The sequence below is a fragment of the Zeus faber genome (genome assembly GCF_960531495.2).
Source record: "Zeus faber genome assembly, chromosome: 9".
NCBI lineage: Eukaryota > Metazoa > Chordata > Actinopteri > Zeiformes > Zeidae > Zeus > Zeus faber.
In genome coordinates this window covers 1,817,478-1,834,064 of record NC_137197.1, presented here as the reverse complement: position 1 = coordinate 1,834,064, position 16,587 = coordinate 1,817,478, and the positions used below count along the sequence as shown (strand labels likewise).

General features: G+C 48.6%; 1 protein-coding gene across 1 annotated transcript in view; it reads right to left on the bottom strand.

The window, feature by feature from the left end:
* atg16l2 (ATG16 autophagy related 16-like 2) overlaps positions 1-16,390 on the bottom strand; it is a 21,298-nt gene extending 4,908 nt beyond the window's left edge. Inside the window, exons 1-14 of the mRNA XM_080006977.1 lie at positions 16,173-16,390; positions 15,189-15,243; positions 13,411-13,480; positions 12,973-13,046; positions 10,171-10,422; positions 9,592-9,657; positions 8,581-8,676; positions 8,344-8,397; positions 5,684-5,789; positions 4,849-4,954; positions 3,321-3,391; positions 3,167-3,238; positions 916-1,036; positions 535-640 (exon numbers count right to left, since the gene is read on the bottom strand). Of these exons, the coding sequence (XP_079863103.1) occupies positions 535-640; positions 916-1,036; positions 3,167-3,238; positions 3,321-3,391; positions 4,849-4,954; positions 5,684-5,789; positions 8,344-8,397; positions 8,581-8,676; positions 9,592-9,657; positions 10,171-10,422; positions 12,973-13,046; positions 13,411-13,480; positions 15,189-15,243; positions 16,173-16,326 (1,403 nt within the window). The 5' untranslated portion in view covers positions 16,327-16,390. The remainder of the gene's footprint in view (positions 1-534; positions 641-915; positions 1,037-3,166; positions 3,239-3,320; positions 3,392-4,848; positions 4,955-5,683; positions 5,790-8,343; positions 8,398-8,580; positions 8,677-9,591; positions 9,658-10,170; positions 10,423-12,972; positions 13,047-13,410; positions 13,481-15,188; positions 15,244-16,172) is intronic.
* Positions 16,391-16,587: the final 197 nt, after the last annotated feature.

Below are 16,587 nucleotides of genomic sequence, written 5' to 3'. Positions count from 1 at the left end.
TGTGTACGTGTGTGTGTACGTGTGTGTGTGTGTATACGTGTGTGTGTGCGTGTACGTGTGTGTGTGTACGTGTGTGTGTACGTGTGTACGTGTGTGTGTGTGCGTGTGTGTGCATGTACGTGTGTGTGTACGTGTGTGTGTGTGGGGGGGGGGTGATGAAACAGAGGGCTGTAATATGGTAACGTGTTGCTAGGTAACAGGGAGATGAGGTGTCGCCGTGGCAACAGGGGGAGGATCCGTTAGAGGAGGAAAGCAGAACTGCTCCACATCATCTGAACACAGCACTACTCCATCTGTCTGTCTGTCTGTCTGTTATTCCATCAAGCCATCTGTCTGTCTGTCTGTTATTCCATCAAGCCATCTGTCTGTCTGTCTGTTATTCCATCAAGCCATCTGTCTGTCTGTCTGTTATTCCAGCTTTCATCTCTTGATTCAGTCATCCTGGTTATAATACTAAGATAAAAGTGTATCAATTTTCTTTGGAATGCAGTGGTGTTCAGGGAAGGAACCAATCAGTACAGAGACAGGTGCTACCTGGCGTCCCAGACGCGGATCTTGCTGTCGAAGTGTCCGCTGATGATGCAGTTCTCTGCACAGACCAGGTCGCTGCAGTGGGAAACCACCGGCATGGTGTCCACGCCTGCAACGACAACAATAACAACAACAACAACAACAACAACAACAACACACAGTGGGACATTTGAAGGGATGCTCCAGCTACATTCATTCTGAGTGTAGATGCATTTACAACAACTCAGATCTGGTTTTGATGTTTTTATTTGAACTCGTCATGAAGTTCAAGATGTATGTTTGAGACGCTGGAAGGTGTATTTCCCTCGTTTCCCAGGAGCTAGGCTAGCTGAACCCATCTGCAGCCTTGCGTTGAGCTAACATTGTTAGCATGCAGAGACTTACAGGCGGCCCGGTGCAGATCCCACAGCTTCAGGGTTCGATCTGCACTTCCCGTTACGACCTGCTGCCCACTGAAGCGAAACCTGGCTGCAGTGACCGTCCTGGAGTGACCTGTTAGAGTCAGCTGGAGAGAGAGAGACTCATCACACCCATATACAAGGATGGAGGCCAACCCCGCCCCAACAACCACGAGGCATCTGTGTGAGCGGGAACCTGGGGAAGGTTTTCTGTCGCATCTTAAATCCAAGACTTTTTGACTTCCTTACCGAGCACCGAACGTCTTCAGCACCAGGTGGATTCTTTCCAAATGACATGACATTACAGACCATATCTTCACCCTCCATCCCTTAATTGTCAAGCACATGAACCAAAAAAATATTTGCCTGCTTCATAGACTTCAAAAAAAGCATTCACTAGATTTGGCACAAAGGTGTATTTTATAAACTATGAGAGGATTTTAGAACCGAGGGAAAACACACAATTTAATAGGATGTATGTCCTCAAACCCTGATGTTCAATTCAAACTGGACAAAAACAAAATGCAAATTTTACCCAAGAACGTGGAGCAACCCAGGACACCCCCCCCCCCCCCGCCCCAACCCCCTTCAACATTTACATCAATAAATTGGCAAAACAACTGGAAGATTCAGCGCCACCTGCTCTGAAATGTCATTCCTCCTTTACACAGACGACCTGGTTTCCCCCCCCAACCCAGGAGGATCTGCAGCAGAACCTGGGCCCTGGCAGGTAACCCCCCAAAAACAAGTGATGATATTCAAAGAAGGCCAAGACGTCTGGTAACCAAGTCCATCCAACGACCAACGACCCTGCTCCATCAAGTACACCTGAAGACCCTGCTCCATCAAGAACACCTGAAACCCTGCTCCATCAAGAACACCTGAAGACCCTGCTCCACCAAGAAACACCTGAAGACCCTGCTCCACCAAGAAACACCTGAAGACCCTGCTCCACCAAGAAACACCTGAAGACCCTGCTCCATCAAGAAACACCTGAAGACCCTGCTCCATCAAGAAACACCTGAAGACCCTGCTCCATCAAGAACACCTGAAGACCCTGCTCCATCAAGAACACTTGAAGACCCTGCTCCATCAAGAAACACCTGAAGACCCTGCTCCATCAAGAAACACCTGAAGACCCTGCTCCACCAAGAAACACCTGAAGACCCTGCTCCACCACGAAACACCTGAAGACCCTGCTCCATCAAGAAACACCTGAAGACCTGACCCTATCTTAGCTGTGACTAACTATTCTTCTTTCTGTTGTTACATTGTTGTATTGAGAAAACACCACCAACACATGAGTTGTTGGTGTTGAGCAGCTGTTAAGTTGATATTAGACATAATACACGAACATGGAGGGAAAAAAAGCACTAAAATAAAAAAACGAACGACACTTTTTTTCTGATTCCTTACAATCTCTTGCAGTTGTATCTTATTGAAAAAAATGAGCAATCAACAAAAATGACACCTATTGGAAAGAAGCGAGGAAAAGCCAAAGTACGCTTCCAATTTGCCCTTAAAAGACAGTACACCACTGCAGGTAACTGACAAAACATAAATAAAAACCTTAACGATGTACAGACTCAGTGAACACAGTCTGGCCGTGGAGTCCGGCCAACACCGCCAGACCTGGCAACCCAGAGAGGCAGGGCTGCTGCAGCCAGACACCACCAGACCTGGCAACCCAGAGAGGCAGGGCTGCTGCAACCAGACACCGCCAGACCTGGCAACCCAGACAGGTCAGGCTGTGCTCCCACTGCAGTTAAGGAGACGTGGACTAAGGAGACTTCCCCACAAGCTGCCACAAATATCAGGACATCAGGGACGACTACAACACTAAATTTTGCCAAGAAATGTCCTATGTTTTAGGAGAAAAAGCAGTATACTGCATTGTGGCAGCTAAATACAATCAGAAAAGGAGGGACACGGAGTGACAACTCATCTACACACCTTCATGGGACCTGTTCTTCACCTTTATTTTACTGTATTTATTTGTCTTGTAGATTTTTTTATCTATTTTTATTATTGCCTATTTCACATATTATTGTTGTTGTTATTACTATCGTTATTTTAATTCATTTATTTATTAATTACATCATTGCTTTCATGTATTTTCCTATATGATGTTGTCCATTATACTTGTTACGTCTTGTAAAATTGAATTAAATTGAGAGGGAGAAAGGAAAGGGAGCCCAGAGCATCATGGGAGAAGAGGACGTGGTTACCATGGTTACCTTGGGGACAGAATCATCCAGCTGCCATAGCAGCGCTGACTTATCATACGATGCTGCCAGAACCCTCAGCCCCTAAAACACACAGTTTATATTAATATAATTTCACATATTGTCTGTATATCTTCTGTGTATTCTCTCGGCCAATCAGACTCACCGTAGCGTCAAAGTCGATGCTGGTCAGTCCCTCGGTGCTGCCATCTAGAGTGTTCCTGTGGAGCAGCAGCCCTACAGACACAGAGCTCAGATCAGCCAAAAATATTCATCTTTAACTTTCTGCCAAATTTAAATTAGATCATCTCTTAAGTGAAAGAGACAAAATCCAGACAAATGCCATGTTCCAACCGAAGCTCGAGTGTCCAGCTGGTTTTCTAAAATGTTGGTCTCCATCATTTACAGCTGTTCATAGCACAACCTTCCCCAACCTCTACCACAGCACTTTACCTCCAGGAACGTAGCAACCTGCTGTGGCTTCTCCCTGCAGGGTTCAATGCAGCCCAATGGGGCAAACCATTAAGCCTTAAAAAAGGTTTCAGGTTTGTTGAAAACCGAAAACTCACATTATCGTCAGACACTCTTTCTATGTTTTACCAAAAAACTGTGCAGCATGTGAGCGAAAACTGTTTTGTTTTTCGGAGTTTACACTGAGGGGCGAATTCACAAAGCAGTTGCGTGGCAGCCGACGCAGAACAGAAGAAGCGTCGAATCCTCAGAGCACCCCAAACGGTGAAATGCACCGTGAACTGCACTGCCACACAAACAGCGTCTGGGTGCCGGTGCTATTTTCACCTATTTCAATGAGGTATTATTCACACATTTGGTGCAAGATTGGCCACTTTCTATGCAAATGAGCCTTGTTGCAAATAGCGTCCAATTCGCTAACAGCCACGCCCTGTTAGAGTGAAGCTAGTACTGTGCAGTGACCTGGTGGCAACTGCACACAGAGCAAAAGAAAAGAAAAACAAAACCAAAAAGGCTCCGCTGTGTGATCGTCTGCAGAGCTGGTGCAGCTGAAGCACATTTAGAAAGGGCCACGCCCAGACTTTCCAGTGATCTGTAAATAATATTTTCACATTATTATTATAATTATTATTACTGTCACGGCATCTGTAGGTAGCGGAACGGGCAGCGGTCTGCGCTGGTTTTCCAAACGCACTCCAAAAGCAACTTGTCGAACCCTTTATTGTAGGAAAAGGCGTCACAAACGTTGACAACAACGGCTCCTTGTTCCGATTAAACTCCCAAGATACGGAAACAAAACCTCAAAGTTAGAGGGAACAGTGATAAAGTGGTGGAAACTGGCATGGAACCACAGATGGCATCGAACCAGCAGGACCATGAACCACTCCACAGGTGGCGAACTCGGTAGAGTAAGAGATATGAAAAGAGCCGTCATCACTTCTACCTTGTAATATTAAGATTCAGTGAAAAAGTTAAAATGTTAATCATGTAAATGTGTGAAGACTCTGCCATGGAGACGCCCCCCGCCTCCCAGCTAACTCAGACGCAGAACAAGACGAGTTGATCAGGACCGGAAGGTAATATCCTTGTGAAGACGGTGCAGACGGAGGAGGTTGACGGTGCTGGGAGCGGCTGCCGTCCCTTCGATCCCTGTTGTGATTTAAAAGGCACCTCCTGCCGCCACAGCTCCCTCTGGTGGTGACAAGTCTCCATGGCGACAGTACCTGCTCTGACATCCCATAATTTGATGACTCTGTCGGTGCCTCCGGTCGCCAGCAGGTCCGAGGTGCGGCTGAAGCGAACAGCGTTGATGCCTTGCTCATGGGCTTCCTGATCGAGGCAGAGGAAGACACAGCAGTTTGACCTTCAGCCTGAACACGCGCACACACACACACACACACACACACACACACACACACACACACACACACACACACACACACACACACACACACACACACACACACACACACACACACACACACACACAGGAGGAGGTGGTGTGCAGAGGAAGCAGTGCATCATGGGTTGTGAGATGAATGGCAGCTCTGTTTCTACACAGAGAGGCTTTGAGAGAAGAGGAAATCTTCTTGTGTGTGTGTGTGTGTGTGTGTGTGTGCTTAACGCCATGACAACACTGCAGATTAGGAAGTTCAAGTTTATCCAAAATGTTACATTAATCAATACATGGTTCTAGGTTCTACTCCCTAGAGCAAGGCACTAACACTGCAGGGTTGGGGGTTCTACTCCCTAGAGCAAGGCACTAACACTGCAGGGTTGGGGGTTCTACTCCCTAGAGCAAGGCACTAACACTGCAGGGTTGGGGGTTCTACTCCCTAGAGCAAGGCACTAACACTGCAGGGTTGGGGGTTCTACTCCCTAGAGCAAGGCACTAACACTGCAGGGTTGGGGGTTCTACTCCCTAGAGCAAGGCACTAACACTGCAGGGTTGGGGGTTCTACTCCGTAGAGCAAGGCACTAACACTGCAGGGTTGGGGGTTCTACTCCCTAGAGCAAGGCACTAACACTGCAGGGTTGGGGGTTCTATTCGCTGTGTACCAGGACGTGCAGGGCTCTGGCAGGGACTCTGGCAGCAACGCAGATCCTGATTGGTCGACACAGATCCTGGTCTTCTGAGCACACCGAGTGGCCCCGCCTCCTCCTCCTGCAGAAACAGAGGAAACCTTTTGAAACATGCGGAGCCTGTTCCACGCTTTAACAATGAAACACCTTTCCTTAAGGAAGCATAGGATGCATCCTAGTGAGGTTACTTGATGTGGAAACGTTTCAAGGAAACATCAGGTGGTTCCATCCAGGAGACGGCGATTTCATGATTCGTAATAATTCATGCAAATCCTGACTCCGCAAAAAATAAAAATAAAAATCTCCACAATGTTTGCAAGAGCTTGCAATTTTGCTAAGGTCTTGCTACTTTCCCACGCTAAATGCCAAATGAACAGACTCATTAAACTTGTCGCCCTGAGAAGACGGCGCCTACGTCACTGACAGCACCATAGAAATTGAATAGGAATAGAAAGTTTATTTTATGGAACTACTGCTGGAACAGAAGCCTTGCTCATGAGATGCGGGTGTGAACCGCTGACAGCATCTCCTTCCTGTTGGAGAGAACAGCTTCCTGCGGGGAGGACCTCCAGAAGACAGTCGTCCTGGTCATGTTTCCATCCTCGCTGCTCATCCCTGCAGCAGTCTGCTGACGTTATCACAGCCGCTGTTCCTCCGTCCGTTGGAAGCTGCGTCACCACTCTGCCAGGTGATGCACTTCTGCTTGTTCTGGTTTTTTTTTCCATTGTTCTTCCATCTATCTAATTTGTGCTTTTATACACCTCCACTGCGGCGTTTTCAGGGACCTCCGGCACAGATACACAGACGATGGGGTTGAGAAGAGCTGGAACGAGCCAGGAGCAGACAGACCAGGGCTCCTCTCCTGAGTGAGTGTGGGCATGTTGCTCGTTGGTCTAACGGGCAACAGGTGTACAGCCACTCTGATCCTGGATCCCAATTACCTAGAGCCAGGTCAGGTGCAGCTGCTCAAACCACACCCTCCCCACACCACATCACCATATGAACACGGCAGCCATTTTGCTCTTAGGTCACAACCATGGAGTGAAACTCGACCTGGAAGAGCCAGCAGATAACTAGAAAACTAAGTGGACCAAAACCCAACTCACTCTTCGAGCCGCAGGAGAGGAGGCACCACCGCCCCGCTGATCAGACCATGCAACAGGCATGAAACAGGCCTCCTCCTCATCCTTTGGATGCCCAAGAAAGAGGGTGTGGTGTGGGGATGGGGGTTGTACCTGTTGCTCATTAGACCAACCAATGAGCAACAGGTATGCAGCCAAACTGATCCGGGGCCCCAATTACCTCGACCCGGGACAGGTGTACCTGCTCAAACCACACCCTCCCCACACCACTCAGGGTCTTCAATAACAGCAATCTTCACCTGAACTCACAGACCTCTCCTCTGTGTGTGAAACATGGACACTACACTGCAAGAGTAGAGGCCTCCCTCACCTACAACCAACACCATCAGACGACACCAACACCATCGCACGGCACCAACACCATCACATGCCACCAACACCATCACACGACACCAAAATCATTGCGTGCCACCAACACCATCGCATGCCACCAACAACATCGCACATCACCAACACCATCACATGCCACCAACACCATCACACGACACCAACACCATAGCACAGAACCAACACCATCACATGGCATGAACACCATCACACACCAACAACGTCATCGCACAGCACCAACACGATCGCACGGCACCAACACGGGGATGGTAGCTCAGGAGGTAGAGCTGGTGGTCTAGTGATCTAAAGGTTGCTGGTTGGATCCCAGGCTCCTCCTGCTAGCATGCTGTAGTGTCCTTGAGCAAGACACTTAACCCCTCATTGCTCCTGATGGCTGCGGCTAAATGCAATGTAATGTAATCGCACACCACCAACACCATCACACGGCACCAACACCATTGCACACCACCAACACCACTGCACACAACCCACACCATCGCCATAAACACAATCACACGCCACCAACACCATCGCACATCACCAGCACCATCGCACACAACCAACACCATCACATGGCATGAACACCATCACCGACCAATGCCATCGCACACCACCAACACCATTACACGACACCAACACCATCACATGGCACCAACACCATTGCACACCACCAACACCATCACCCTAAACACCATCACACGGCACCAACACCATCGCACATCACCACCACCATCACACACAACCAACACCTTCACACACCACCACCATCACACGCCACCAACATCATCACATGCCACCAACATCCACGCCACAAACACCATCACACACCACCAACACCATCAATGCCACCAACTAGAGTGGCTTGGTCACATTGCTCTAATGCAATTGGACCTCCCACCAAGAAGAATATTCTGTGGTGAACTCCACCTGGGCTGCCACTTCATAGGTGGACAGAAGAACCGCCTGAAGGAGCAGCTGTAGAATGTGGGATGGACGCCGCCCTGCTGGACAGTCCTCCAAAAACTCATGATTCAATGGACAACCTCAAGGAAATAATGTGTGTGTGTGTGTGTGTGTGTGTGTGTGTGTGTGTGTGTGTGTGTGTGTGTGTGTGTGTGTGTGTGTGTGTGTGTGTGTGTGTGTGTGTGTAAATTCTGAGGAACTTACTCAAACAGCTCCTTGATAGAACTCAGTATCCGTGGTGATGTAGCAGACGCCGACCTGAAAGGAAGATAACACGGTGAGAAGGAGGTGCTGGCAGACTAACACTGCCAGGCTTGAGGGTCCTATTCCCTGCAAAGCTTCATTCTAGAAGCCGTGGAGCACAGGAACCTGGGCTGTTCCCAAGCCTCCTTCACAGAACCCCGGGGAGGACGTGTGAAGTCAAATGGTTTTGAGAAGCACCTGTGTCGGCCGCCAGTGGGATTGTGGCTCCTGCTCTCCAGGGCGGAGGGTCTGGAGGGCGGAGAACTGGGAGGGTCACAGCTGCCCGAACCGGAGCTGGAACAGGAACAGCAAAGGAGAACAACGGTGGAACACCAGAACAGGAGAAGAGTACAAGAGCAGAACACGGGTTCTGACGGGTAGAAGCCAGACCAGCAGGAAGTGACACATCGTGCAGGAAACCAGCGGCGGGCGCAGCAACAGACAGATGTTGACATTGGTGTCGGTCGCAGTTTCTTTCTAAATGTGACGCGTGAGGGAGAGGAGATGGAGCTGCCACAGCAGCACCACATTCAACCATGGGAGCAGTGGAGCAGGAGACGTGATGAGAGCTTTGGTTCATTTTGAGACATTGACGGAATTCTCACGTATTAAATTCTGTCAATATTATTTATTGAGAAGGAAGAAATAACTGCGGATCCTAAAAGTCTATTAGCTGCATCTCAAAATGACATATTTTGGCGGACAAAGTGTAAATCACAAAAATAATTGACTTCTTTAGGCAGATTTTATATGAATTTTGCCCTTTTTGCCACGTTTCTTTAAATCTTCAGTTATAATTTTCAGTAAAGGAGTTGAAGATTCTCCGGCTCGCTGAGCGGACAGGTGGCCGCTCGTAGCGCTCGTAGCGCGGTGGTTTTTGGAGCAGCTGTGACAGGACCAGAGCCTCCCTGTCCGGCTGCAGTTACCACAGCGACAATGAAATGAAAAACAGAATGGAAAAAAGACTCCCCAGGCATTTGGAACATTGGTTCAGCACAAATGAAACAAATGAGTCTTACATCACATGTAGGAAAGACAAGAAGAGCGGCAGGCGGGGCTGGTGTTAGATGGTGAGATGTGGAGCAGGACGGAGGTAGATGTTGGTTAAAGACTTTATTCATCACTGGAGGGAGAGTGCAGGTGTAGTATCTACTGTAGCAGTCAGACGGGTGTTGTCGGGCGAGGCCGGCGAGACGGGTCTGTTCTTACACGTCCAGGTTGACGCTGGTTGGGCGGGCAGACAGCAGGTCTCTCTGAAGACTCGCCTGTCTTGCTCTGAGACACAGACAGTTACATAACATTACATTGATTAGACGCTTTTATCCAAAGCGACTTACAATTGTTCAAACACCGACGGACGCAGCCATCAGGAGCAATTAGGGGTTAAGTGTCTTGCTCAAGGACACTACAGCATGCTAGCAGGAGGATCCTGGGATCCAACCAGCAACCTTTAGATGACTAGACCACCAGCTCTACCTCCTGAGTTCTACCTCCTGATCGACAATGATGGTATCGTGACCCTTTGTACCGAAACCAAAGTGAAGGGTGAGATCCTGCCCAGTGCCCCGCCCCGTCAGGAGGGGAGCTGCAGTCACTGCTGCACCAAACGCACACAAGCACCAGGATATCGCTTTGATCGTGATGGTACGACAGTATTGGATGGTAGAAATGACACTGATAAGATGTTTTTTTAAGTTGTGCTCAATTTTGTTTCCATCGTTGCCTTCAGTCCTTCATAACGCCGGTGAAATCATCTTGGATTTGTTAGAACAGAAATGAAGATGGTACCTGGACCTCCGCTCGTTGTGGCTGTTCATCCGGACCGCCGCCTTCTCCTTCCGCTGGATCAGCTCCTCCACAAGCTTGCAGCCTTGGAGCTTCTCCTCCCTGAAGCTCTGCTCCGTCAGCTGGTGTCGCTCCAGCAGGGAGTCGTACTCCCCCTTCAAGGCCCGGTTCCCCTCCTGGACCACGGCCGCCCGGTCCAGGAGCCTCCGCTGCTCCGCCTGGACCTCCATCAAGCGCCGCTGCTCCGCCGCCATCCTGCAGAGGCACAAACACTCCGTAACCGCCAGAAGACACTGGCTCCTCTTCCCTCACATCCCCTCTTTCCTGCATCTCCAACAGACGCTTCGTGGTGGGGAAATCATCCTCCACCCCTGCTCCGCTTTCATGCGGGGTTCAACTCTTGGTCCACGCCTTTCCTCAGTTGACAAGCTTTCAACGGGGAAAGTTGTTCACAATAACAAAATGCATTTTAAGTGCAGACGACACACAGTTAGACCAACGTCTTCATACTTCCTTGATAGATGGTGTTGGTAGTAAACAGATAAAGTGTCAGTATCAGTAACGTGTGGTTCGTTGCGGGTGTTTACAGGGCGTGGCAGGTGGTGCAGGGGAACGTTCCTCCTGAAGCAGCATCGTTTTGTCTTTGCAGACAAACACACAGCTCTGTCACAGGAACCTCTGATGAGCCATGAATAAAGAATGACCTGATGAACCTGAGATGTGGGCGGAGTCAACTGGACTGTTGCTTCATGTTCAGACCGGTTCAACAGCTCGTACAAAAACAAAAACAGGTTCTAACGACGCAGAGACTTTCTGTCTGTCAGCGTCACTTTCATCTGGAAATGTCTTTCATTTCCTGCAAACGGCCAAGCTCAGTTCCTGTGGTTTAACCTGTTCTCGTTAAACCATGCAGAGAGCTGCAGACAGATGCAGAGAGCTGCAGACAGATGCAGAGAGCTGCAGACAGATACAGAGAGCTGCAGACAGATGCAGAGAGCTGCAGACAGATGCAGAGAGCTGCAGACAGATGCAGAGAGCTGCAGACAGATGCAGAAAGCTGTAGACAGATGCAGAGAGTTGTAGACAGATGCAGAAAGCTGTAGACAGATGCAGAGAGTTGTAGAGAGATGCAGAGAGTTGTAGACATGCAGAGAGCTGTAGACAGATGCAGAGAGTTGTAGACATGCAGAGAGCTGTAGACAGATGCAGAGAGTTGTAGACATGCAGAGAGTTGTAGACAGATGCAGAGAGTTGTAGACATGCAGAGAGCTGTAGACAGATGCAGAGAGTTGTAGACATGCAGAGAGCTGCAGACAGATGCAGAGAGCTGCAGACAGATGCAGAGAGCTGCAGACAGATGCAGAGAGCTGCAGACAGATGCAGAGAGCTGCAGACAGATGCAGAGAGCTGCAGACAGATGCAGAGAGTTGTAGACAGATGCAGAGAGTTGTAGACAGATGCAGAGAGTTGTAGACATGCAGAGAGCTGTAGACAGATGCAGAGAGTTGTAGACATGCAGAGAGCTGTAGACAGATGCAGAGAGTTGTAGACAGATGCAGAGAGCTGTAGACAGATGCAGAGAGTTGTATACATGCAGAGAGCTGCAGACAGATGCAGAGAGCTGCAGACAGATGCAGAGAGCTGCAGACAGATGCAGAGAGCTGCAGACAGATGCAGAGAGCTGTAGACAGATGCAGAGAGCTGCAGACAGATGCAGAGAGCTGTAGACAGATGCAGAGAGCTGTAGACAGATGCAGAGAGCTGCAGACAGATGCAGAGAGCTGCAGACAGGTGCAGAGAGTTGTAGACAGATGCAGAGAGTTGTAGACATGCAGAGAGCTGTAGACAGATGCAGAGAGCTGCAGACAGATGCAGAGAGCTGTAGACAGATGCAGAGAGCTGTAGACAGATGCAGAGAGCTGTAGACAGATGCAGAGAGCTGCAGACAGATGCAGAGAGCTGCAGACAGGTGCAGAGAGTTGTAGACAGATGCAGAGAGTTGTAGACATGCAGAGAGCTGTAGACAGATGCAGAGAGCTGCAGACAGATGCAGAGAGTTGTAGACATGCAGAGAGCTGTAGACAGATGCAGAGAGCTGTAGACAGATGCAGAGAGCTGCAGACAGATGCAGAGAGCTGTAGACAGATGCAGAGAGCTGTAGACAGATGCAGAGAGCTGCAGACAGATGCAGAGAGTTGTAGACATGCAGAGAGCTGTAGACAGATGCAGAGAGCTGCAGACAGATGCAGAGAGCTGCAGACAGATGCAGAGAGCTGTAGACAGATGCAGAGAGTTGTAGACAGATGCAGAGAGCTGCAGACAGATGCAGAGAGCTGCAGACAGATGCAGAGAGCTGTAGACAGATGCAGAGAGCTGCAGACATGCAGAGAGCTGCAGACAGATGCAGAGAGCTGCAGACAGATGCAGAGAGCTGTAGACAGATGCAGAAAGCTGTAGACAGATGCAGAGAGCTGCAGACAGATGCAGAGAGCTGCAGACAGATGCAGAGAGCTGCAGACAGATGCAGAGAGCTGCAGACAGATGCAGAGAGCTGTAGACAGATGCAGAGAGCTGCAGACATGCAGAGAGCTGCAGACAGATGCAGAGAGCTGCAGACAGATGCAGAGAGCTGTAGACAGATGCAGAGAGCTGTAGACAGATGCAGAAAGCTGTAGACAGATGCAGAGAGCTGCAGACAGATGCAGAGAGCTGCAGACAGGTGCAGAGCTGCAGACAGGTGCAGAGCTGCAGACAGGTGCAGACATTTCCTCCCTGGTTCTTCTGGTCCTTGCTGCTGCTCCTCACCTGCTGCACTGCTCCTCCAGGACACACTCTCTGCTTTTCAGCTGCTGCTGGAGCTGGACCACATCGTAGGCCAACTGGACAGACAGAAACAGCTGTCAGACAGACAGACTAGCAGATGGACATGCTGGCAAATGGACTGGCAGACAGGCTGGCAGACACACAGATTAGCAGAGAGACAGGCTGGCAGACAGGCTGGCAGACAGAGATACTTAGGGCAGTCATGATCATGACATTTTAGTTGACAGTTAATACAACAAATAATGATCAACAATCACATTTTCTTTTTTTTCATTCTAATCAATTCATTTCTAACATATCATTCATAAGGAATTATATTCATTGTGACATTTCCAACGTTGGTTTAAATTCCCCTTGAATTTAGACGGAACATGTGACTGGAATACAATGGCTGAAATGATGAAGCGAGGAGCATCTCACCTCTCCTGTGGTTTTCTTCAGCTCATTGTTGTGAAGAAGCAGAGCAGACACAGAGTCCAGCACAGGGAACCTGCAGGAGCAGCAGCCGCTGTCATCTCCTACATCTACAGCTTTACACTTCAGATAATAGTCCTGGTGGAACAGGGTCCGCAGCACATTAATACTCTGAATTTGTCTTGAAATTGATTTGGAAATTGCCTCATATTTCTTACCCCTGCACAAGCTTCATCCATCTTTCTCTAATTCCACTTGAAGTTTGTTTAGTTTGTTTATGTGTAAAAAACAACTGGATTCTGGAAACACATGGGGAGAATGTTCAGCCATGATGCTGAAAAGGAAACATGGGAGAGTCTGTGTGGGGTTGTTCTGGTGGATCCCAGAAGCCACTGTGAGGTCCAGGTCCAGGTCCGGGTCCGGGTCCGGGTCCGGGTCCAGGTCCAGGTGCAGGTGCAGGTGCAGGTCCAGGTCCAGGTCCAGGTCCAGGTGCAGGTGCAGGTCCAGGTCCAGGTCCAGGTCCAGGTGCAGGTGCAGGTCCAGGTCCAGGTCCAGGTGCAGGTGCAGGTGCAGGTGCAGGTCCAGGTCCAGGTCCAGGTGCAGGTGCAGGTCCAGGTCCAGGTCCAGGTGCAGGTGCAGGTCCAGGTCCAGGTCCTGGTGCAGGTCCGGATGCAGGTCCAGGTCCCTTCTTGTTTTTTTCTTTTTTCTTTTCTTTGATATTTTCTGTTTGTTCATCCACGTCCACTGTTTCACTGACCACAACTCACTAAGCTGCTCTGATTCAGCACCTTCTTGTAGCGGCGGACCCCGTCACCAACAACAACAACAACAACAACACAAAACTCTAACTCTGCTGGTGCTGCTTGTTCAGCTGTGACTGTAACAGACCGTTGGTTTGATACTGTGATGGATGGACTTGTTGATAGTCACTTTGGACAAAACCAAATGTAATGCAATGCAATGTCATGTCATGTAATGTAATGTAGTGTCATGTCATGTCATGCAATGTAATGTCATGTCATGTAGTGTCATGTCATGTCATGTAATGCAATGTAATGTCATGTCATGTCATGCAATGCAATGTAATGTCATGTCATGTCATGCAATGTAATGTCATGTCATGTAGTGTCATGTCATGTCATGTAATGCAATGTAATGTCATGTCATGTCATGCAATGTAATGTCATGTCATGTAGTGTCATGTCATGTCATGTGATGCAATGTAATGTCATGTCATGTCATGCAATGTAATGTCATGTCATGCGATGCTATGCAATATAATGTAATGCAATGTAATGTCATGTCATGTCAGGTAATGCGATGCAATGCAATGTTATGTAATGCAATGCAATGTAATGTAATGTCATGTAATGTAATGCGATGCAATGCAATGTCATGTAATGTAATATCATGTCATGTAATGCAGTGTAATGTCATGCAATGTAATGTAATGCAATGCAGTGTAATGTGATGTAATGTAATGCGATGTAATGCAACATGTAGCATAATGTAATGTAATGCGAGGTAATGTCATGCAATATAATTTAATGTCATGTAATATAATATAATGTAATGTAATGCGATGTAATGTAATGTAGCATGGAGAGGAGCACATGCAAAACAACGACATCTAGAACGGCTGTTTATTATAAAGTGCCACCCAAATAAAGTATTTAATGATGGGAATTTTTGACAAAATGTTACTGATTTCACTTTAAAGTCTCAACTTTTATTTGAGGTGGCATTCAAGATGCCTGCAAAAGTCCCAGAGGGCGGCGTGGTACCTGCAGCGTGGCAGGAAGCGGTTGGCCATGGCCGTCTTCTCCAACAGACTGGTGTCTGCAGAGGAAACACATTAGAAAACACTCAGCTGCTCCTCCACCTGGACCGCAACAAGCTCCTCCACCTGGACCGCAACAAGCTCCTCCACCTGGACCGCAACAAGCTCCTCATGCCGCTCCACAGCAGAGCTGCAACTAACGATTGTTTTCATTATCGGTTCATCTGTCGATTATTTTCTCGACTAATCGATTAGTTGTTTTGTCCGTAAAATGTCAGAAAAGGCAGAAAAATGTGGACCACTGTTTCCCAAAGCCCAAATGTCATGTCTGGCCACAAAATATTCACATATTACAAGCTGGAGTCAGAGAATTTGGAAATGTTCTTCTTTAAAAAAAAAAAGACTCAAAATGATTAATCAGTTATCAAAATTGTTGGTGAATAATTAAATAGGTGGCAACTAATCGACTAATCGTTGCGGCTCCACTGCGCAGCGGGCGCTCGGACTGGATCCCGGTCGTAGCCTCTCAGCCTCCTGATCCCTGATCCCAGGAAGGAGCCGTCGATGTGGATCCTATTGTTTGTTTCTAAGAGCTGCAGGTCTGTGTTTTCTGGATCTGCAGTTTCTAAATGTATAGTTTCTAGATCTACAGTTTGGATCTAGTTTCTAGATTTATGGTCTCTAACCCTAGATCTATAGCCTCTGGATCTATGGTTTCTAGACATACGGTCTCTTCTAGATTCAGGTTCTAGCGCTAAGGTTTCTGGATCTATGGTTTCTAAATTTGTGTCTTGAAATCTATAGTTTCTAGAGCTATAGTCTGTATGTTCTATATCCATATGTTACAGATGTGTTTCTAGCTCTATCTTCCCCAGATCTATGTGTTGGAGACCTGCTTTGTAGATCTGCGTGTTGCAGCTCTATGGTTTCTAGACCTACGTGTTCTAGATCTATTTTCGAGCTCTACGTCTCCTAGCTCTACACCTACATCTCACAATGACTTCCTGGAACATGGCGTCGCTCCGGTCGCGCTGGTTCAGCTTCTTGATAATGTGTCGTTTCCAGCCGCCGCCCGCCGCGCCGCCCCTCGGGCTCCCGGTGTCGCACCCTCGCGGCGGAGCTCCGCGTCCCGGCGCCGCCATTGTTTTCCGCCGCTTATCTTGTCACGTCTTCCATCGCGTCCCGCTCCTCCCGCCGCGGCGCTCAGCTGCTCGGAGCGGCGGCCAATCAGCGACGCCCTCACTTCCTGCTTCCGGCTGTCAGGCCCCGCCCCCGCCCGTTCAGCCCGAGCGCGTCTTTTGTTTTTGAATCTTCCTCAAGTTTCTGTCTGATCGCTGCGTCACGTCGTGCAGGTGTTTACAACAGCTTTGCGCCTCTGAGCAAATATGAATTGATGCTCAAAA